This window comes from Pteropus vampyrus, unplaced genomic scaffold, assembly GCF_000151845.1.
Source record: "Pteropus vampyrus isolate Shadow unplaced genomic scaffold, Pvam_2.0 Scaffold143, whole genome shotgun sequence".
Taxonomy (NCBI): domain Eukaryota; kingdom Metazoa; phylum Chordata; class Mammalia; order Chiroptera; family Pteropodidae; genus Pteropus; species Pteropus vampyrus.
In genome coordinates this window covers 2,350,547-2,373,127 of record NW_011888924.1, presented here as the reverse complement: position 1 = coordinate 2,373,127, position 22,581 = coordinate 2,350,547, and the positions used below count along the sequence as shown (strand labels likewise).

At 36.6% G+C, this 22,581-nt stretch overlaps 1 protein-coding gene, 1 non-coding gene and 1 pseudogene across 2 annotated transcripts in view; 1 reads left to right on the top strand and 2 right to left on the bottom strand.

Moving 5' to 3' along the window:
* The window catches only part of BPTF (bromodomain PHD finger transcription factor), a 130,017-nt gene that overhangs the window by 88,637 nt on the left and 18,799 nt on the right, over positions 1–22,581 (bottom strand). The window contains 2 exon segments of the mRNA XM_011368578.2: positions 205–428; positions 9,344–10,166. Of these exon segments, the coding sequence (XP_011366880.1) occupies positions 205–428; positions 9,344–10,166 (1,047 nt within the window).
* On the bottom strand, positions 12,813–12,931 carry LOC111744899 (annotated as a pseudogene).
* On the top strand, positions 18,336–18,454 carry LOC111744902. Its single transcript, XR_002782386.1, has one exon. It is a non-coding gene; the product is annotated as a 5S ribosomal RNA (ribosomal RNA).

Sequence of the window (22,581 nt, the reverse complement as noted above, 5' to 3'; positions counted from 1 at the left end):
GACGGGGCGAGATACTAAACACTAACATGTATAGCACCTCTCACTTAGGTTGAGATTAAAGAGGTTCTCTTGGCAAAATGTAATACGGAGAACTCAAGTAAAATATACACGCTTGAAATATATATTTTCAAATTTTGTAGTAATTTCATACCAAGAGTTTGTCTCAAATTTAACAAAAATTAAAATGAAAAATTTCCTTCTCACCATTAGCTGCCGCCAGAAAGGATTTATTACTGCCCCGAGCCTTATTGGTCAAGTCTTCAGTTATGTCCATATGCCGGTGGATTTCTTCACGCATTTCTTCCAGAATTTTGCAGAGTTCTGCTTCCCAATAATCTTTGTCTAGACAGTCAATTAATTCTGCAAGCTGGACTTTTGTACTATAGTACCAAATTTTCTTTTCATTTTCATTTTCTGTATCTTCTTCTCTGTTTAAAAAAAGTACAAAAACATTTGCTGTTAGACACAATGGCACTTATTTGGCAATGTCACCTGTCCGATGAAAGTTAAAATATGTAACAAAGTTTGTGCACTAAAGCTCAATATATTTGCTCACAAGAGATCCCCTCGAGTCTCATTCAAACTCAAATTAACTTTTATTTGAGCAACCTCTAATTATTTTGATTTTTCTATCCCACAGCAGCTTAGGATAAAATAATTATGAGTAATGGGGAGAAGAAGTAGTATAGCAGCAAAAGCGGATATCTAAAAACAGGACACAAAGAAACAAGACCTCAGAAGCAAGGGCATGTGAGTACTTGGTGGACAGTGTTGGTTACATTTCAGTCAACTTTCGGATCATCACTGTAACGATGTGATGAGCGGATTTTTCACAACAAATATTTAAACTATGTTCCGAACATGGCAGGTACAGAGCAGGTCCACATTACAATGTACTTTAAAAACATTTCCATCAAAATAGTATAAAAGCTCTGTTAAATTCTAGTCCTTGGAGGACCTGAATCAAGAGATAAGGTCTCATCTCTCTTCTTTTCTTATGGACAATCAAAGCTCAAATTGGAGAGAAACTTCCTTTCCAGCTTAAATCTCTCCAAAGGTCCCATGTACTTGTGATAGTGGTAGACACTTCAACAGGGATGGTCACTAAAACACAAGGCAAACTAATGTCTAGGACCAGAGTCAGAGAAGCACATGTGATAGAATTTTTCTCTCATTCAAAAGAAATTCAGGAGTGTGGCGAGGTATTTGATGAGAAAGACTCTAACTTTCCTGTCTACCCAAAGGCAAAAACTCATGGAGCTGAAAGAGCTGGGCTTTAAGAAAAATCTGGCTTTAAATGGCTCTGTCACTTGTGAGCTATTTGAGTGTGGATAAGACACAACCTCCCTGAGCATGAGTCTTTTGATTTACCGTAATAGTACCTGTCTTTGGGACCACTGTAACAATTAAAACTATAGTAATGAGGCATCTATCACAGTGCCTGGGCACATCATTATGATCAATAAAAATATTATTGTTACTATTAAGGTAGAAAATAAATAAATAAATAAATAAAAATTTAGCAGAATCTCAGGAATTAATTCTGAAGTAATTCTGAAGAAAGAAGGGATATAGTAAACCACGGATAAATAAAAGGATATAAAAAAATTAAAAAAAAAGATTAATAAAGGGGTCCTTTACCTAGCTTTGCTCTTTCAAATCAGCAACTGCTGGCATATGAGATTGGTATATTTTTAATAGAAGCTTTTCGCAACAATTTCTGAAATCATTTTTAAATCTATTCTAGATTTCTCTCTGTAATGGGTATTTCTACTGACTTCTTATGACTGAGTGATGACAGCAGTCTTATTCCAATTTACAATGTTAAAGATGTCAGAGTCCTCTAATCAAAAAAGATTAACAGAAAGCTTTCAAAAGGCAATACTAAATCAAAAATCTACTTAAGTGACAACATCAAATCAGAAAGTACTTAGGAGTTTTGACGGAGCATAAGAGTTACAGCACTGCCCGATTCTTTATTTTCTAAAATAGCAATCTTCAGAATTTCCCCTATATAAAGATGTTTAATTCTTTAACTGTTTGCTTTGTCCTCTTTATTCAGAAATAGCTACAAATTTCAATGGAACAAGAAAAACATTCTATGTAAAAATGTTTTTGGGGAGGGTAGAAAACAATTTACAAGCATTAAGATGTCAACATAAAAATGAGATGCTATGGGAACAAATTTAATTAAATGGACATTCTGTCCATTTCTTCTTTTCCTCTTTTCATTCCGTCCATTTTTTCAAGCAACTCAGAGACTACTGAAAGGATCCATAACAGCTGACTTAGTCCATGTTGGCAACTGCAAAAATGTCTATCTTAATAAAGAACACTTTTCATTTTCACTATAACAGAGAACTAGCTACTTTCATATGGAAGTCTGTTCTGGACTGAAACTGCTCTTTTAGAAAGCTTTTCTTTTTAATGAGATGGTACAAACCTAATACATCCATGAGCCAGTCCTGGTTGTGCCTGCTCAAGTTTGTGAAATAAACCTAACGCCTCCTCTGCACAGCCCTGCGAATCTTTCACAACAGCTATAATTTTGCTGTTTTTTTTTTTTTTTCAGGCCAAATATGCTCCAACTCTTTAATCATTCCTCATACAGTACATTTTCCAGAGTCTTCATTACCGTGATATTCTTCCCCTAAATGTATAGTTTGTCAACATCCCTCTATAAATGTGGCATGCAAGAACTATTTTTTATTCTCTTCATCAAAGATAATACTTAACACTGACAATTTTTTTCTTCCTGAAGCTACATGCAGAAGGATAAATTCTTTAAAAGTATAAAGCAGCAAAAAGGGCAAGCGATAACCGCTAATGCTTTCAAAGAAAAGTTGTTCTAATATTCTGCACTCGGGCACATTTACATAGTTTATATAATGAAAATTATTTTGTTCTAACAGTAAAAGTGACAACAGCAGCTTTTTCCATACAAATACACATGGGTTTGTATGTGTATTTGGTTTTGGGGTTAGAATGTGGTTTCTACAGAAGCTCTGTCCTACAATGACCACAATGTTCCTCCTGCACCCCCTAACTGGCCTGGCTTCCCTACACTAAGAATCAGCTCAAGAAGGTCACAGGATGGCAGGAAAAAAAAAGGTTGGAATAAAAACATCTGCTGAAAAATATACTTATGAGCAAACATACATATGTCTACATTTTAAAGTTTATTTGGCTTCTACATTTTAAAGTTTATTTGGCTTCTACTTTGGCATGCTAAGAGGTTAATTACTAACAGTAAGTTTTGAGTTTCATTTCTAAACAAACCCACAGAAATTAAGAATAAGGAACACTACTGCGTGGGCTGAAGAGCAGGCCTCCAAAGTCACGTCCACCTGAAACCTTAGCATGTGTATTTAGAAACAAGGTCTTTGAAGATGTCATTAGCTAAGGATCTTGACCTGAAATCATTCTGGATTTAACTCAAGCCCTGAAGCCAACGCCTAGTGGCCTTCCTTATGAGAGGAGGAGAGGACAGAGAGAGACACACAGAGAGGGTGCTGTGAAGACAGAGGCAGAGATTCAAGTGGAGGCATATTCTGTAAGCCGAGAAATGTCAAAGACTTCCAGCAACCACCAGAAGCTGAGAGAGAGGCACGGAACAGTCTCGAGAGCCTCCAGAAAGAACCAATCCCACGACACTGTGCTTTCAGACTGCTGGCAGCCTGAACAGTGAGAGAATAAAATCTTGTTGTTTTAAATGACTCCGTTTATGGTAGTTTGTCATGGCAGCCCTAGGAAACGAATACAGATTTTGGCACCAGGAAATAAGTGCTGCTGTAACAAAATATCTGAAAATGTGGAAGTGGCTTTGGAATTGAGGAATGGGAAATGGCTGGAAGAATGTGAGGCACTCGATGGAAAGGCCTAGACTGTTTGAAGAGAGAAATAAGAGACTGAAGTTATGCTGCCAACTAGCCAAGGAACACCTGGGGCACCAGAAACTGGAAAAGGCAAGAAAGGATTCGTCCCCAGAGCCTTCCAAAGGAGCATGGCTCCACTGACACCTTGATTTTAGACTTCTAGTCTCCAGAACTATGAGAGAATAGATTCCTGCCACCGAGTTTGCGGTACTTTGTTACAGCAGCCACAGGAAACTAATGCAGCTAGGGATTCAGCATCAGAGACAGCAGCTAGGTCAGGCAACCCGAGTGAGTTAGGGGCACACATTCTGGATCCAGAATGCCTGGAACTCAATCCTGGTTCCATCGCTTAACTAGCTGTGTGATATGGAAAAAATTACTTGACCTCTCTATGCCTCAACTTCTCCCTGTCTGAAAAATGAGCGACAATACTTATATCAAAATGTTGTTGGAAGGACTGAGTTAAAACATGTAAAGTGCTTAGAACACCGCCAGTACTTCGTGGGTGCAATGTAAAGAGTGCTATTTTTTTCTTCATCTTATGAAGAATGATATCTACCTCAAGACAAATAATTACAAATGGGATTGGTATGTTGAAAAAAAGTAGAAGTGTTTCAGGGTGAAAGAGGGAGGGAGGCTCAGAGAAAGAAAACCCTAGGAAAGGGCAATAAACAGGCCAATTGGAAGGATAAGCTAGCCAAAAGGTTTTTGGGTGTTTTGGTTCGCTTTTTATTTAGTTTTGGGTGGTGAAAAGCAAGGGAATTAAATGCACGAAGTTAGGGACCTGTGACTTTTCCGTTAAGAGCAAATGGAAAAAATTGAGTTTTTCAACTTGGGGGGGAAAGGAAACCTGATCAGAACTGCTGTTTTAAAAATCTAAGGAGCAGAGAAAAGAATTGGGGAATGGGAGTGTTATATAGACACTAAACTAGTCTAATCAAGATGATGCTGGCTTGTATTATGCTAGGGACAGTGAGAATGGAGAGAAACTGATTCAATATTTAAGAGGTAATTAAAAGGCATAACAAACAATACAGGACAAAAGACTATTCTCAGGTTTCTAGCTTGCGCAGCTGGTAGGATGGTGATCCCATTTACTAAGATGGGAACACTGGATGAAGGGTCATGGCAGGGAAGTGATGAGTTCATTTTAGGCATGTTGTGTCTGACATGCCTGCTATATGGAAATGTCCAGGAGGATGCTGGATATACAGACGTGGACATGAGCAGAATGGTTATAGACATGTTTGGTGGCAACTAAGCCAGCAAGTAAATAGGTGGCTTCTAGCCAGAGTGGGTAGAAAGCTGTATAAATTAAAAAGTGTAATTTAGTTCTCCTGAAAAATGAAAAAATTCAGAGTTTTAAAATGTTGTGCTCAAGGTAATTTTATTCAGAACGGAGAGTGACAAGAAAAGGTGCTAATCTGATTTGGCGATTCCCATTTTACTAAGAGTCTCAATTTCAGAGCAAATGAAATGACAGGATGAAAGCAATATTTAAGAAAGATTGGCCCTCTTATATATTGGATTAAAACTGATCTCTAAATTGTTTACCCAATATCTTGGTTATTCAGGTAGACTATAAAGAATATTACATGCTTCACTAACCCATACAAAAAAATTTTAATGAGTATTAAACAAATAAAGGCAATAATGGAAAAACTTAATTTCTACAAACTACTAGCAATACAATTAAAAATTATTCATTGCCCTAGATTTTGTTTTAGGCATGTCCCCCTTGGTCATAATTTTACCATTTTAAGCTGCTGAGCTTCCAGGGAGTGTATACACCAAATCTCTGCATCCTGCAAACGGGGCAGTTTATGTGGCTTCAAAACGTTTGTTCACCACAATACACGTATAATCTACCACAAGGGGGCACTTAAACTGGAATTGTTTTCATCTAACTTTACAAACATGTAAAATCTTTCAGACTTACTCAAATTATTGACAAGGAACACTTAATTATCACTAACAATGATATTTAAAGTTTCATATTTGACTTTACAAAGAAAATAATCAAAAATATCGAAGCATGAAAAAAGACATCCTTGTCTGAAATCTTCATTAAATTTTGTGCATTTTATCATGCATTGAGAAAAGCAATTTGAGGGACTATGATTAAATCTTTTAAAGCAAATAGTTTCGTTGCCTAACATATAACTTAAAGAACTTTATTGTTCAATTTAGAAAAGATTATTTCATTTCATCAATAATGTAGCACAAATCCATCCACAGGTGCTTCAAAGGTAACTTTGATTCATGTAATTGCAAAGGTTTGAACTTTTTGAACTACATTCAGAGGATCTTCTTTCCCGCTTGCCTGAGTAACGTTTTATATGCCGATATTGATTTATCAGGAAACAAACTTGTTTTGGAACGCCACGTAACTTATTTTATATTTTCTAAAAATGCCGTTGTCCCAAATTTTTAAAGATCTCAGAAATACTCAGCCCAGGTATAGCAAAAATCATTATACTATCTTTCTCCCCCAGTTATAAGCATTGATTTTAACAGCTAAAACAAAGCAAGTTGCAGACTTCTCAAGAGATGGCTTGGAAACTACATTACAGTATATATTAAGTAAGTGCTCAGTAACCACTGCTGTTGGCTATTGTTATACTAGCCCATCACCAACTAGTTCCATCTTGGTCTAAAACCCTAAAACCAAGGCCTCCACCACTGATTACTGTGTAATAAGCCTTATATACAGATGTCAAGGCCTATCTATATGTGGACATATATGTGGACAAAGCACCTCAGGCCTCTCTCTGGCCCGAAAGGGCAGCACAGGGAAGGAAGTGAGAGGAAGTGAGAATGAACAACCAACCAAAAGGGTGAGGAGAGGCACGCTAGGGAAGGGAAGCATAGGAATGGGAGAATAGAAGCATGGAATAATTCTGAAGGTTCTGAGCCCTTTTGGGAGGGCATTTGAGACTCAGGGAACATGGCCTGTTAACTGCTGACTGTCTACAGAGATTACAAGCACCAGGTTCCTTGATAGGCGGTGTCACTGACTTTTCACTTAAACGAATACAACACTAAATTTCAGAATATGGTTACAGTTACCTCATCATTTGTAATGACCTTCAAACAAAAATTTTCATCTCCATAGCGAGATGTCAAAAAAAAAATTGTTTTTAAAGGACACAATAAACACCATGACCAAATATCTGGGAGGTGAAGGGCAAGGAAAAAAATTACACACATTTTTTTCAATAACTGATCCAAACCAACTGTATATAAAACTTGATCTACTGTTTCTCATATCAGTTTCCGGATTAAGGTAACAGACTGAATCCACAAATCTCATTTTGCTCCCCCCTAAAACTCACTTAAAACTGCTAAAGAAATATTTTAAAAGATACAAACTCACAAAGATAGAGGAAATAAGAGAGACAACAAAAAAATTTTGGAAGCAGAAAAGCAGACAGATGAGTGATAACTGCCTTGAGAGAGCCAGGAAAGCCCAATCCCAAACCAAAGGGTGAAGCCGAGTGCTGACAATCACATCCCTCAAAAGGCACCCAAAATTGGGGAGTGGGGAGAAGGACATACTCACAGCACAGAACTGCTTGAAAGCTGTTTAAGGAGCAGGTCCCTAGACCATGTACTCTCTTCAAACCATTAAAGGTGACGTAAAACTGAGTTCTCTGCACCAGGATACACACAGCTCCAGTGTGAACAAAGATACCTACTGTACACAAAACCCAAGGCGCTGAACGGCTACCAGAAAAGGCCTCTGTGGGCCATCTGACCAGCTCAAGAGGAAGGACCAAAGATAGTGACATCAGAGATTCCCAGCAGATTAAGAAAGTCACTCAATAGCTAAACTCAAAACTGTTAAGGCTCACCGGCTTGTTCACAGCTTCCAATTGTTGGTGTAATCTCACAGTATTAATGAGAAGGAAATTAAGGATTAACAGACATCTGAAGATGGAAGAGACGACCAAAACAAAGAGCAGGAAGAAGCAATTTAGAACAGAGACTATGCACAGAAGGAAAAAACACAACAAACTATCATTAATATCCTCAGAAAAGAGAAAATTTTACATCTGATGAAGCAAAAACAGGATTTTTTTTTTAAAAGGAGGAAGATTCTAAAAACAAAAGAGCTCTTAAAAATAAAAAGAAAAATGACAGCAGAAAACGATAATTAAATAGTAAGGCTGGAAGATCAAGATAAGGAAATCTTCTAGAAAAACAGAGCAATACACACACACACACACACACACACACACACACACACACCCTAAAGAGGAAAAATGACAAAGAGGAAAACTGGAGAGAAAAGATAAGAAAATCAGAAGACCAAAATAGGAAGTCCAACATTCAATAAAATAATAGCTCAAGGGGGAAACACAACAGGGAAAAGGAGAGGAGAGGTTCTCGGAACCAAAAGACTCAACTACTAGACTGAAAGTGCCCACCCAGTACCCCATGGATTAAAACAGATCCACACGAAATCACTCTAAAACTTCAGAACACTAGAGGCAAAGAGAAGATTCTATAAGCTTCCAAACTAGTCCAAACCGGTCATGTACAAAGAATCGATGAATGGATTCAAATTTCTCAACAGCAGCACTACAGGAAGACACTTCTGAAGACCTCTCTATTTACTCTGCACCCTCTTTAAAAGCCAAGGGTGAGCCCAGCTAAGATCTCTACCTGGCTTGCTCGACCACTACCGATGAAGTTCCTGCTCTCTTCACCTCTATGTCCTGCTCTGGCATTCATTTCATCCCACCACAGATTTTCTGATTTGACCTAATTCTGAAAGCTGGAAAACTCTGAAAACTTTGGAAGCTGAAAATACAAAGTAGCCCACTCCCTCTGACCAAATTTCCACAGGACGTCCAAAATCAAGTCCATGGCCCGACGACGCAGCCCAACACTGTGTGTGAGTAAAGCCAGCTTCCCAGACTGACTCCTGATTTTCCCACGGACCTGCCTGGAAGAGCCTCTTGAAAACCTGCAGAAAAGCAGAAGCCAGACTATGAGTCTGCTGGGTTTATGTTCACCTGGGAGACTGTAATGGCAGAACTGATCTTTCCTTAGACAGATGGTTTGTTCTTGCTGCTCCATTTGACATACAGATATTGTAAAACTAAAAAGAAAACCAGGAAAACCCTAACAGCGAAGTGAGGGTAGATTACTTCAGGATGAACCATAGGGATATAACCCAGGAAGGCCCACAGTGGCTTCTGCCTAGTAATGTTCTATTGCCTATCCTAGACATTAAATACAATGTTGTACATTTTGTTTTTATGTATATTGTTCTTTCTTTACAATTTTGAAAACTGTTTTAACATACATATTCCTTCAAGTTAGAAATTGTTTAACTATACAATTCATTATTAAATCACAAAGGTTTAGATCACATTGGCAGCACAGCTCTGCTACATCAATCATGAAGAAAACTGGCTTCATTTTAAATACGTACAAAAATTAAGACCACATTTACTTACATTATGAGTCTTCGGTTTAAGAACCAGTATTTCCTCCGACTTCTGTCATATCCAATAGGTTCATGTCGAATGTATGGTTTGTTTTTTTGGATCTCAGCAACACAGTCAGTCACACCAGGCACCTTGTGTGCTACGCAGACTTCGCACTGCCATTCATCCTCCGGCACCTCCTCAAGAGGCGGTTTCACACATTCCAAATGGTATACTGCGGAACACGTCTCACAGCAAAGCAAATCCCCAAGTTTGTGACAAACCCGACAATGGTCATCATACTGGATCACCCCTTCAGACATCAGCTCCTCACGTGCAATATTTGTGGTGAGAAACTGATCGACTAAGAACTGCAGAACTTTGATTTTGTTCTCTACTGGTCCATAAGGATAGTCATCTGCCTCTTGGTAAGGAAGAACATGATGGTACTCCTTGTCACTCTCACAGTACACCCGCAGCACCTCTGGCCACGTCATTCCATCTATGAAATACAGCGTGGAATTAACGCTATCTTTCAGATCGGCAGGTCCAAAGGTAGTATTGGAAGTGTCTTCTTCTCGCAAAACTGCTTTCAGAAGCACAACGTGCATCTCCGCCATAAGTGTGCACTGCTCCTGACTCACCAGCGCTGCACAAAAGTCTTCAAAGCGAAAAGGAGATAACCTTAAAACAGTGCCAAAGTTCCGCAGTACCTCATAAATGGCAATAACATTCATTATATGCTCATTGGGCACCATTAAATCCTCAGAGGACTTGGGAAATTCAAGGGGCGGGATGTCTTTTTCTTCCAATATTGGAGAACGAGGCCGATGTACTCTTGGTTTCCGCCTACCTGTAAATAAAGAAATGGTATAATTACAAATCAATATATCATTTCTACAAACGAAAGGTTTGCAAGTTTTTCCTGTTTGGACATATACCTCAAAAATTAGAAAAGCTTATTTCTATTTTTCTAATAACTGTCAAGTTAAAATTATGCCAAGTAGCAATGACTTATCTCTAATTTTTAAGTCTATAAAAAATTCTAAATTCAAAGCTTTCTCATTATACTCCTAACTAGAAGTAAAAAACTTTTGATTATAACAGCTCTCAATTACCTAGACGCGTTAACTGGTTTACAGGTAACCATGAAAAAAAGAAAATAGCACATTTGTGAAAGATCTGACAAGAACAGAAACAAGAAAAAACATTTCCATGTAAGATAACAAGCACGATAGTTCTCACACTGTCAGCTGCAAAACAGAAATGGCTCTCAACAACCCAACAGGAAGTTCTCTGGTGTAGCACCCTTTTCCTCTACCATAAGTACTTCCTAAGAGCCAAACGGTGAGTTCCACTGCGAAACACAAGGTTAGGGGTGAGACAGGAAGGAAGGAAGAGTGAAGTACTATTCTAATACTGGGAAGAAAAAAAGGGGTGGGAACCTCACCTAGGAAGCGGACCACAGTACAGTTTTTAGCAGTCAGTTAAGCAAGTTTAACTGCTCCCCAATTTATGAGATGTGATATCCTGGAATATACATATATATGTACATAAATATCAATATATAGCATTTGAGAGCTCAGCTTATAACAAACACATGTATCTTATTTAATCCTCTAAACAAGTCTATGAGCTATTATAATAAGCCCTGCTATATAACTAAGAAAACTTATGGAAAGAAACAAGTTTCTCCTAACGTTTTCAGTACAGGAAATATATTTTTAAATTTTAACAAGAACAATTAACATTAAATTCACTTTTGTACAATTAAGTTTTATTAAGCCCGATTTTAGGTTGCTGGTACCATCTTCACTGTCTCCTCCCTCCCACAATGCTGTGCCCTCTCGCCATCCCCAACTTACTCTCATTACTTTCATGGGCAAACTAAAAGGATCCATGGAGAAAAAAGTATGCTAAAACCAGGAGAAGAAAGTATGCTGAAAATACATATAAAATGTCAAGATCTTTTAATTTACACAATGCACCCCAACTATTCATTCACTGGAAGGTAGATTTTCCATATAAAATGTCAAGATCTTTTAATTTACACAATGCACCCCAACTATTCATTCACTGGAAGGTAGATTTTCTTACAGAAAGTAAGAAAAAGTCCAAGGGATCACTCTGAGCCAGACATTGCTGGTGAGCCTATATAGTGAGAAAGAAGCCTCCTCTATATCAGCAAACTTCCCAAAAGAGACACCATCTACACAGGTGCTGTTTTCACAGATTCAATTAAATCACCAAATCACCATACTTGTAAGCATCGTGATGGGTAATCCAGTCCATTCCACTGTCTTCTGGAAATTACGGGACTCATCTGCATAAGTATAAATGAGAGAAAGCAGAAAAGACTGAATCTAGAGGAATACCCTCAAATCAAGAGAGTAGAAGAAACACAAGTCGGCAAATGACACAAAACTGCTTATAGAAACAGTCCCTGTGTTCCTCTTAGCTCTTTATGCAAAATGCTGCAAAAGATAATTCAACTAAAGGATTATTTTTTACAGAAGGCAAGGCTGGAGAAAAGAGCTTCTAGGATCAAAATGCAGAGGTCCTTAAATGTTAGGTTTAGGAGTTTGTAGAGTACTTTATTCTGGCAGTAATTAGGGTTGGCACAGGTTTTCTGAACAGGGCAGGGACATGAGTAGAAGAATGCCTAGAAAGACTTCTCTGGCTTTAGTGTACAAAATGACTAGTTAAGAGTAAAGAGACCAGAGGCAGGGCATCTTCTGTAATGACCCAGAAGATAAAGACCTGGATTCAGAGTATGGCTGTGAGAACACCAACAATAGATATCAGTGACCTTATGGAGAAAGAAATCACCTGGTATGGAAAATAACACCACGGCCTTGAGATTTAACGCTGGTACCACCTCCTTCGAAAATTGATCCTAACCACTCGCCTACCCCAGGTTCTTCTGAACTCTTGTAGTCTTCTTTGTACCTTATGTTACCTTATAACTTACATTTTCATGGCATCTACTTCATCTCCCCAGCTAAACACCCAACTCTTAAGCCAAAGAAAAATCTGGCCCATTTCTTTTATTGTAATAAGCATTTGCCCAGCATCATTCTCCTCTTTAGAGAATTGCCCTGCTGATGGGGCCCCCAATCACAGTATTCCATCTCCTGATCACTGGAGTGGAGACATGGTCCAGGTCAGACCAGCCAGTCTTTGCCTGAGATTTTGTATTCAGGTGCTAAGTGGGAAGCACTATGAAGCTCTTTCTTCCTGTGAAGGTGACTAACCCACCTTTACCTCTCTCATAAAGGGAATAAGGATGACAGAGCAGAAGTGAGAAATAAATACTGATCACTCTTGAGTCCTGGGGTGAAACATGTCCTTTGAATTTCCCAGTCGCATGAACTGAAAAACCATTTCCTTTTGCTTAAGTAAACATGTTGGTTTTCTGTCACTTGCAAATAAAAGAGTACTGATTAAAACAGTATCTGACACTGCATACAGTAGTTTTTTTGTTTTTGTTATTTTTTAAGGCCTATAGCACCCGGTCTTCCTAGGTGGTCTCCCATCCAAGCACTAACCAGGCCCAATCCTGCTTAGCTTCCGAGATCAAACAGGATCGGACGTGTTCAGGGTGGCATGGCCATAGACTACAGTAGGCTCTTTATGAGAAACACAGTAAATTACCATTTAAGGACTACCACTGAGAACAGTTAATGTTAAAAAAAAAAAAAACAACAGTAATCTATCTGTAAGGCAGTAGCACTAATATTGCCTAATTTAATATCTAATTTTAAACTATGAGCTTTGATATATTCGGAAAAATTTGGGGTAATCACTGTATTATTCTCATTTTTTAACATTTCATTAAGCTTTCTATCAAGCTAAAGTCTGTTAGTTTTCTGTTGGTTTCAGAGCTAAAGAGAAAAAAAAGCAAAAAAGGTCTATAGATTCTATATTGTATATTATCTAGCTGGAAACTACAAAAAAGCTTCTATCTGAGCTATGACTATAGATGAATAATGTGAGCACTTTTGAAAGTTAACATTAAATACTAATTAGTTCCTTCTTGAAGCATTATTCAGGTTGATAAAATGATGCTAATGGCTACTGATGGTCCTGTATGAACACAAATATAAGGTCATTATGCCAAATTCAAAGATTGAGGTTTACAGAATTGAGTATAGATTATAGTGCATAAAGAGAAAACACAAAATTAAACCACTTAAGCCTCTCAACTGTCAATCATTAGTATCAGCGAGTCAACTCACTTCAAACATTCACGGAAATGTATTTATAACATGCCACTGAGGATTATGCTCATTACCATTTTCAACACTGATCTAATATCTAGCAGATAAATTATATTTATTTTTCTGTATTTAAAATCTCACTAATTATCAGAGAAAGACAAAGTAAAACCACAATGAGATACAGTTTCATACTCATGAACAAAAATTTAAAAGTCTAACCAAACAAACTTTTGGGAAGAATGTAGAATAGAAACACCAGTATACCGCCATGGGAAGTGTAAACTGGTACCACCACTTTGTAGAGCAATTCAGTAACAGGTTATTGTGTTTATAGGTTATATTAACCCTGAGAGAGCAGTCTGCCAACTTTTTATCCATGACCTACAAGAAAAACATTTACATCTCAACCTAATATACACACATCCCAAAACAAAAACTCGACAAAACAATACTCTTACTATATGCCTTATATTAATATCTTCTCTTCTATCCTATTCTAATACCTTCTATTCTATTCTCTTTCCACTTTTAAACATGCAGCCCACAATTTGAAAAGCATTTCTCTAGAGAAGCTTTCCTTATGTATATACAGAACATTCGATATTGTTTATAAAAGCGAAGAGTTAAGCTGGAAACAATCATAATGTGCATCAACAAGGAAATGGTTAAATTGTGAAACTTTAATTTGATAGAATTGGTCTAAAGACCAATCTTGAGTAATTTAGGGCTACCTATGTAAGCATGGATCAATCTTACAAACAAAAACACCACGAAACAAAGAATTGCTAAACAAGGATAAAAAATTCAAAACCATGCAAAACAGTTTATCTACTGCTTAATGAACTAGTAGTTAACATCACCACTAGAATGTAATCTCTTTAAGAACAGGAAGTTCTATGTTGTTTTTTGCTGTGAATAGTGGTTGGTACATAGTAAGGTGGATTTACTGAAAGAAATAGTCATTTTGAAGTGCTAGCCATACAATTACACAAGAAAATGATGTATTTACATTATTTGGAGATGTTATGTGTTTTTACACCTCACTATGTAAGTAAATAGAAAACTCTAGTGAGAAGTCCTAGAACAGTGGTCCTCCAACTTTGTGTATCAGAATCACCTTGAGGGCTGATTCCAATTAAAACCGCTTCTGATTCAATAGGTTTAGGAAAGAATCCCAGGATTTACACTTCTAACAATTCCTAGGTGATGCTAACTGTGCTGGTTTAAGGCCCACACTTTGAGAACCACTGTCCTAGAAATTAGAAAGGTTATCCCTCTGAGATCTGGATGAGTAAAAATTAATAACATCAGAAAAAATTCACTAATTTCAGAAGTTACCTTCGAACTTTACTACTCAAAATGTGGTGGGCATTACCTATGATGCCTGAGAGAAATTCAGAATCTCAGGGCCCACCCTAGGCCTAAATTAGAATCCCCAGTTTCTCAAAATATTTGAGTGATTCATATGCTCATTAAAGTTTAAGAAGCTGTCTTCAAAGAGTCCATCCTAAAACTGGAGGTGCAGCAAAATCTCATGGTAAGCTATTAAAGGTAGTGTCAAAATGCAATCCAAGTTTATGGAACCCCAGGTGAAGCTCAGTGCTCTGCATTCTTATCCTGCTCCCCTGATAATTCTGATGTGCAGCCAAGTTTGAAACTACTGCTTTAGAGAAACTGGATATTCCCCCCAACCAAGCAGAGAGCAGAACTTTTATGGAAACTCATCAGGAGGAATGATTAGAATAGAACTGATGTGAAAGGAAGCTGAAGCCTAATCAAAGACATTAATAAGCCTACAAAAAGAAAATGCCAAGAACGAAAAGTGGTCTGCATGAATTCGGGGGGGGGGGCGCGGCGGGGGGGCAAACAGCAAGAATTTGTCAATGAATTTCTAGCATAGTCTAGGTTAAAGGAGAGAATTTCTTGACTGAGTAACAAAGATTCTGTCCCATCTGACAGGTTATTACCTTAGCAGAAGAATTATGTTACTATGTGTAGACACTTTATTTAAATAACCTGGCAGTTGCTGTGGCAAAACTTTCCATTCTTTCATACTCTATAACAGAAAGAAGTTACACTTAATAAAGTATACAGGTATGCTCTAATTCTCTGAACTCTTTGGAAGAACTGGTCAACAGTACTCACCAAGTGTTGCTTAGGGTCCTTTTCTACATGCCTGAGTTTTTAAAATACGCACTGTGGGCATGATCTGTATTTGTTTTAATTAACAACAACAACAAAAAAAACCTTCTCTACATTTTAAACAGATATTGCCTTAATTTGCTTAAGTTGAAAGAAATCCTAGACTTTTTCCAAGGCCCTGATCAAATGAAACTTCTCCAGTCCTCTCCTGTGCCTCCTGGCACTGTGCTTCTCTGACACTTTGTACAGCTCTCTATTAATAATGAGCACATTTATATTACAGGTGATTACTCATGTGCCTCCAGTTCGTTTGTTAACTTCTTTAGAGCACAGACCAGGTGTTAGTTATTGCAGTAACTAAAAGACATTTGCTCAACTAATGACACCTAAAAGCCAAACTATCTGCAGAAGGTGGAGGTCAAGGGTTGAAGGTATGCCAAGATTAAAACCCAGATATCACTGTAGATTTCTCAGTTTGGCCGATAAATTTTTATTGTATTAATTATAAGATGAATATTTAGATTGTTTTCAGACTTCTAGACTCCAGAACTCTCTATATAATGTGTGTTTCTAGAGGGGAAAAATGTAATATTGTCCCATTTCAAACTGGTACCTGAGAGAAAATACTGAGGGAATGAGGGAAGACTGTTTCCAACAGAAGCTAATACACTAGATCTAATAAAATCTAATTCCGTAATTTGTTATACATACATAAACCATAAATGGCATAAAAATTAAATCATCTTGATGCCTTTACCAGTCACCCTTTAAAAATTATGAAACTTGTCAAAAGTAACGAGGATTCTCCCTTTGATCTGGAATAGTGTCCCATTTGGTCTTAAGGTTATTATTCATAGTTGTGTTCTTCCAGTGAGTACATTCCATTTGTCTATATTCTCTATTCTTTCATAACAGTAATAACATAAAAAACACCAGCAAGCTTTCATGGAGGGCTTCCTGTGTGCCAGGAATCATGCTAATAAGCACATTTAAATGCATAATCTCATCTTATCTTCAGATGAACTCCATGAAGTAGGCACTATTATAATCTCCTTCTAAAGATGCATATAGAAAGGCTATGATTTGTCTGAGAGAACACAGCCAGTGTCAGCAAGAGTTACAACTGAGGCGCAAGTCCGCCTGTCTCTTTACTACATTAGACTTCCTTTACTACATTAGACTTCCTCCCCAATTGTTAAAAATCACCTGTGTCAACCTCTCAGCAAAGGGGCATCTGAGCAATAACAAGTGCCCTTTGTGCAGGTAGGAGAAACAGCAGATGGAAATCAATGACCATCCAGTCATAGAAAGTGTTAGTCCTGAAAGCAAAAATGTTAACAAGAGCCAGCATTTCAAGTGCTTAATAGCTACATGTGGCTAATGGCTACCATATTGGACAGTACTGATAGGGAACATTTTCACCATCACAAAAAGGGCTGTCTACTGGGACAGCCTTGGTCTAAAAATATGTCTAGGAAGTACTGTACAACAACTGGAGTTCAAATAACCCCACTGGGCTTCCAGCACAGAGCTAAAATGTATTCAGGACTGTCTCTCTTTAAAATGGTTGCAAAATACTAAATACATTCTCTGTGGATTTCTAAAATAAGAATCCCACCAAAACTGAGGTAAAGATATAAGCATCAAATCAAGAAATTCATACATATGTACACAGACACACACGTATGTAAACATATGAATTGAGAGAGCATGTGGTATGGTGCTCTAAAGAAGCAACCCCCCCAAAAACACTTTTCACCAGTAGGAAATGGTTAAATATATGGAAAACCGTACAGTATTTAAGAAGAAATGCACCAGGACTATCAATATAAATACTTTTTAAAAGGTGAAAAAAGTAAGTTAAACACCAAAAGACCATCTATGTAAAATTTTAAAACGAACAAACATATATAGTACAAGTATAAAAACATGGATGGGAATAGTAAACACCAACTTCAGAAAAATGGAAGCCTCCTGAGTGGCAAGGTGGGAAAAGGAAGAGGGGAGGTTAATTACATTTGTAACATTTGTTTTACCTTAAAAGAGAACAAGCTGGAATAAATATGGAAAGTATCAGTATTAATTAAATCTGGCTAGAGGGTAAAATTGTATATTATCTTACTTTTAAAATTTTTCTGAATATTTGAAACATTTTCTAACTATTTTAAGGAAAAAGTTTCTTATATCTGAGAAGTTAACTTACATCGAATTACCACCAAATTCAATGGTTCAACCATTACTAAATATGTTACTTTCCACGTATTCAAGAAAAATGTTCAGGAATTTTGGCTTCAACAGAGGTTTAAGAATTCATTTAATTTCTTTCAGCCTTTAAAAAATAAAAATCTCTTATATATACTTCTTTAGTTTCTTCTCCAAAGTATGCCTCTATTATAGTAAACATTTTAAGTAGCATTAGCAAAGAATCTTAATTCCTAAACATCTGGCACAAAACGTACTATGACATAAAAATTCCTTGTTTTTCACAATGACTAATATGACTAATAATAAAAAAAAAAAAGAATCCGTTAGTCCACAGTAATACTCAAAAGGGAGGAAGGGAGAAGTCTTCGAATGCTGACTAATAAACCATTTTACAACCACCAATGTACTAACTGGTTCAGGCAAGGCCCATTGATGGATGCTAAAACCACTGGATAGCCTACGGCCATGCCACTCTGAACAAGCCCAATCCCATTTGATCTTGGAAGTTAAGCAGGGTCGGGCCTGGTTAGTACTTGGATGGGAGACCACCTAGGAAGACCAGTTGCTGTAGGCATAAAAAATAAAAAATAAGAGATTTTAAGATGACAACAGCCTTGCAATCTGTGAGGTCAACCAAAGGTTGCCTCGCCTAAAAAAAAATTTTTTTTTGAAAGAAAAATAAATAAATAAATAAATAAATAAATAAATAAATAAAACCACTGGGTAAAAGACTGCTGGGCAACAGGATATTCTCACAATACCCCACAAATTACATATTAGTTTCAAAGAGGAAAGGTACCTTCGAAGGGAGAAATATGGCAGACAAGTGATCAAACTTATCAAGAACGGGACAAATTGATGGCATGCCTTTTGATAAGATGTGCTGAAGGAGACACAACATCACTAACCAAGTATTCCTGCCAAAAGTATCTAAAGTAAATCTATGGAAAACAATTAGATATACCCAGATAGCGAGACATTTTAAAGACAACTGGCCAGAACAATTTAAAATAGGTCACTGTCACAAAAGACCTCTCCCTTCTCCAAAAGTAATGGAACTGCTCTTGATTAAAGGAACAAAAGAGATGTCAACTAACCACAAGACATGATCCTTGCCTAACGCTTGAATAAGGAGAAAAACATCAATAAAGGAAAGCATTTGGGGAAATATGAAATGTAATATTATATCTATGTTAAATTAAATGTTTTGAGTCCACTAAAGTATTTATAGGTAAAGTATCATGGTGTCTGCAACTTAATATCAAATAGTTCAGCAAAAAGAAAATTTTGAGAGAAAACAAATATGGCAAAAATGTTAAAAAACTGATGAATCCAAGAGAAAGCATACTGGGTGTTGTACTAAAACATTGAGGAGGGGGCAAGTAAGACAAAGTAACCTACTGGTTGTGATACTTTTACATTTTATCGAAAGGGGTAAATTGCTAATTGTAAGCAATTAAGATTAGGTACGTATTTTGCAATTCCTACAAGAACTACTAAAAAAAAAACAAACGAAAAACAGATATAACCAAAAACCCAATCAATTAAAATAGGACAATAAAACCTATTCAATTAATCCAAAAGTAAGCAAGGAAGGAAAATAGAGGAAGGGAGGGAGAGGAAGGAAGGGAGGGAGGGAGAGGAAGGAAGGGAGGGAGGGAGAGGAAGGAAGGGAGGGAGAGAAAGGGAGGGAGGGAGGAAGGAAGGAAGAGGAAAGGGAGGGTTTGGAAAGGAAGGGCGGAGGGATGGAGGAAGGAAAGAATAAAAAAGGGGATAAACAGAAAACAAATATTAAAGTAGTAAACCTAAATTCAACCATATCATTTACATTAAATGTAAACAGTCCAAACGATAATTAAAAGGCTGTCAGAAGACTGGATTAAAAAAATAAAAAGAAACCACTTTAAAATATGATATAGATAGGGGAGAGGACGAGTTAGACGGGGTAAAAGGAGTCAAATATGTGGTGACAGAAATCTAACTATGGGAGGCGAACATGTAGTGTAAATACACACACACACACACACACACACACACACACACACACACGTGCCTTACTGTTAAAGTGTACAGGTGAAACTTATTGGATTTCGTTAACCAATGTCATCATTTAAAAATTTAATTAATTAAAAATAAAAATTAAAAAATATGATATATATAAAAAGTAAAAGATGAAAAAAGTTATACCACACTAACAGTACTCAAAAAAGAAAAAAGCCGAATTAGTTATGTCAATATCAAACAGATTTTTAAAAGCAAAGACTGTTACCAGGGGTAAAGAAGGTCATTTCATAATGATAAAGGGGCCAAATAATCAAGAAGACAAAACCACCATACATAACAACCATAAATGTTTATGCACCTAATAAAGCCACAAAATACACAAAGCATAAACATACAGAACTACAAAGAGATAAGACAACAAATTTATAATAGTTGTAGACTTCAACACTCCTCTATTTATAATCAACAGAACAAGACAGAAAAGCAGCAAGGATATAGAAGACCTTAACACCATCACTATCAACAAATATGACCTGACATTTATGGAACACCCTACGACCATAATAAATTTAAATTAGAAATCAATAATGAGAAAATATCTTGGAAATCCCCCAAATGTTTGAAAATTAAACAATACACTTCAAAACAATCCATAAGTCAAAGAGTAAGTCATAACAGGATTTAGAAAATGGGAATTGAATGAAAATGAAAATAGGAATCAAAAATTGTGGGATATAGCTTATAAAATGTATAGAGGGACGTTTATAGCACTACATGCCTAGAATAGAAAAGGAAGGTCACAAGTGAATGATTGTTAAGGTAAGTGTCACTTTCAGAAACCAAAGTAACAGCAAATTAAACCTAAAGTGAGCAGGAGTGAAACAGTAAGGGTAGAGGCAAAAGTCAATGAGATACAAAAGAGAAACACTATACACACACACACAACCAATGAACCCCCAAACTGCTTCTTCTAATAGATCAACTAAATGGATAAACCTCTGGACAGACTGACCAAAAAAGAAGATGATAAATTTCAGTATCAGGAATGAGATGACATTACTATAGACTCCACAAATATTAAAAGGACAAGAGATTACGAACAACTGTATATTGATAAACTGGACTCACATGAAAGGATCCAATGCCTTTAAAGACATGAACAATCAAAGCTCATTAAAAAAAATTTATATCTGAAATAGCCTTCTATGTATTAAAGAAACTGAATTCATAGTTTAAAATCTTCCAACAAAGAGAACTCCAAACCCAGGTGACTTCACTGGCATATTTCTACCAAACTTTTAAGGAAGGAATAATTAAAATTCTACACAATCTCTTGCAGAGAACAGAAAAAAAAAAAAGAGACAACACTTTCTAACTCATTTTGAGGCATTACTCTGATACCGAAATCAGATGAGACATTACAAGGAAACTAAAGACCAATAGTCCTGTAAACACAGATATAAAAATCCTCAAAAACACCATGTATGAGAATTCATCAAGATATAAAAAGGATAATACATCACAACCAAGTAGAGCTTACCTCCTGGAATGCAGGCTGGTTCAACATTCAAAAATCACTCAATATAATTCATCATATCAAAAGACTAAAGAAGAAAAACCATATGATGAACATCTCAATAGCTGAAGAAAAGGCATTTGACAAAATTAAACATCCATTCCTGATAAAACCTCTCAGCGAACTAGAAATGTAGGGAATTTCTTCAAACTGAAAAAACCTACAGCTAACACCATTCTCAATGGTAAAAGACTGAATGTTTTAACCCTAAGATCAGGATCAAAACAAGGATGTCCAGTCTTACCCCTCTTATTCAGTATCATACAAGTCTTAGCCAGTGCAATGAGAAGAAAATCCAGCTTAATAGGACATAAAACCATCTCTACTTGCCAGGCAACATAATTACCTATGTAGAAAATCCCAAGAAATCTACAAAAAAAAAAAAGGCTACTTGAACAACGGGTGAGAGGTACAGCAAGATCATAGATATCAATACACCAAAATTTATTGTATTTCTATTATAACACTAAATTTGAAAATTTAAATTTTAAAAGTATCAATTATAATAGCACCAAAATCATGAAATACTTAGGTAACAATATATGGAGAACCAGCATGCTGAAAATGACAAAACACTGATGAAAGAGACCAAAGCCCTAAATTAATGGAGAGACAGACTGTACTCATGGACTAGAAGATTCAATATTGTTAAGATGTTAGTTTTCCCCAAATTAGAGATTCAACACAATCCCAATAGGGTATTTTGTAGACACTGATAAGCTAATTCAAAATATAAATGGAAAGGCATAGGAACTAGAATAGTTAAAAAATTTTTGGAAAAAAAAAAAGCTAGACAACTCGTACTACCTTATTTTAATTAAGAGTTAACCAAGAAGCTACTCTAAACAAGATAGTGATCAGGTAATTCTGATTACCTGCAGCAGACAGACACAGATCACTGGAACAGAACAGAGTCCAAAAATAGACTCGCACAAAGATGCAGAGGACATACGATGGAGAAAAAATTTTATTTCAACAAACAGTACTAATTTAATTGGACATCCATATGCCAGGAAAAATAAAAAAAAGTCAACTCCTATCTCATAGCTTGCACAAAAATTAACTCAAAGTAAATTGTAGACCTAAATATGAAACCTGTAACTAACATTTCTAGAAGAAAT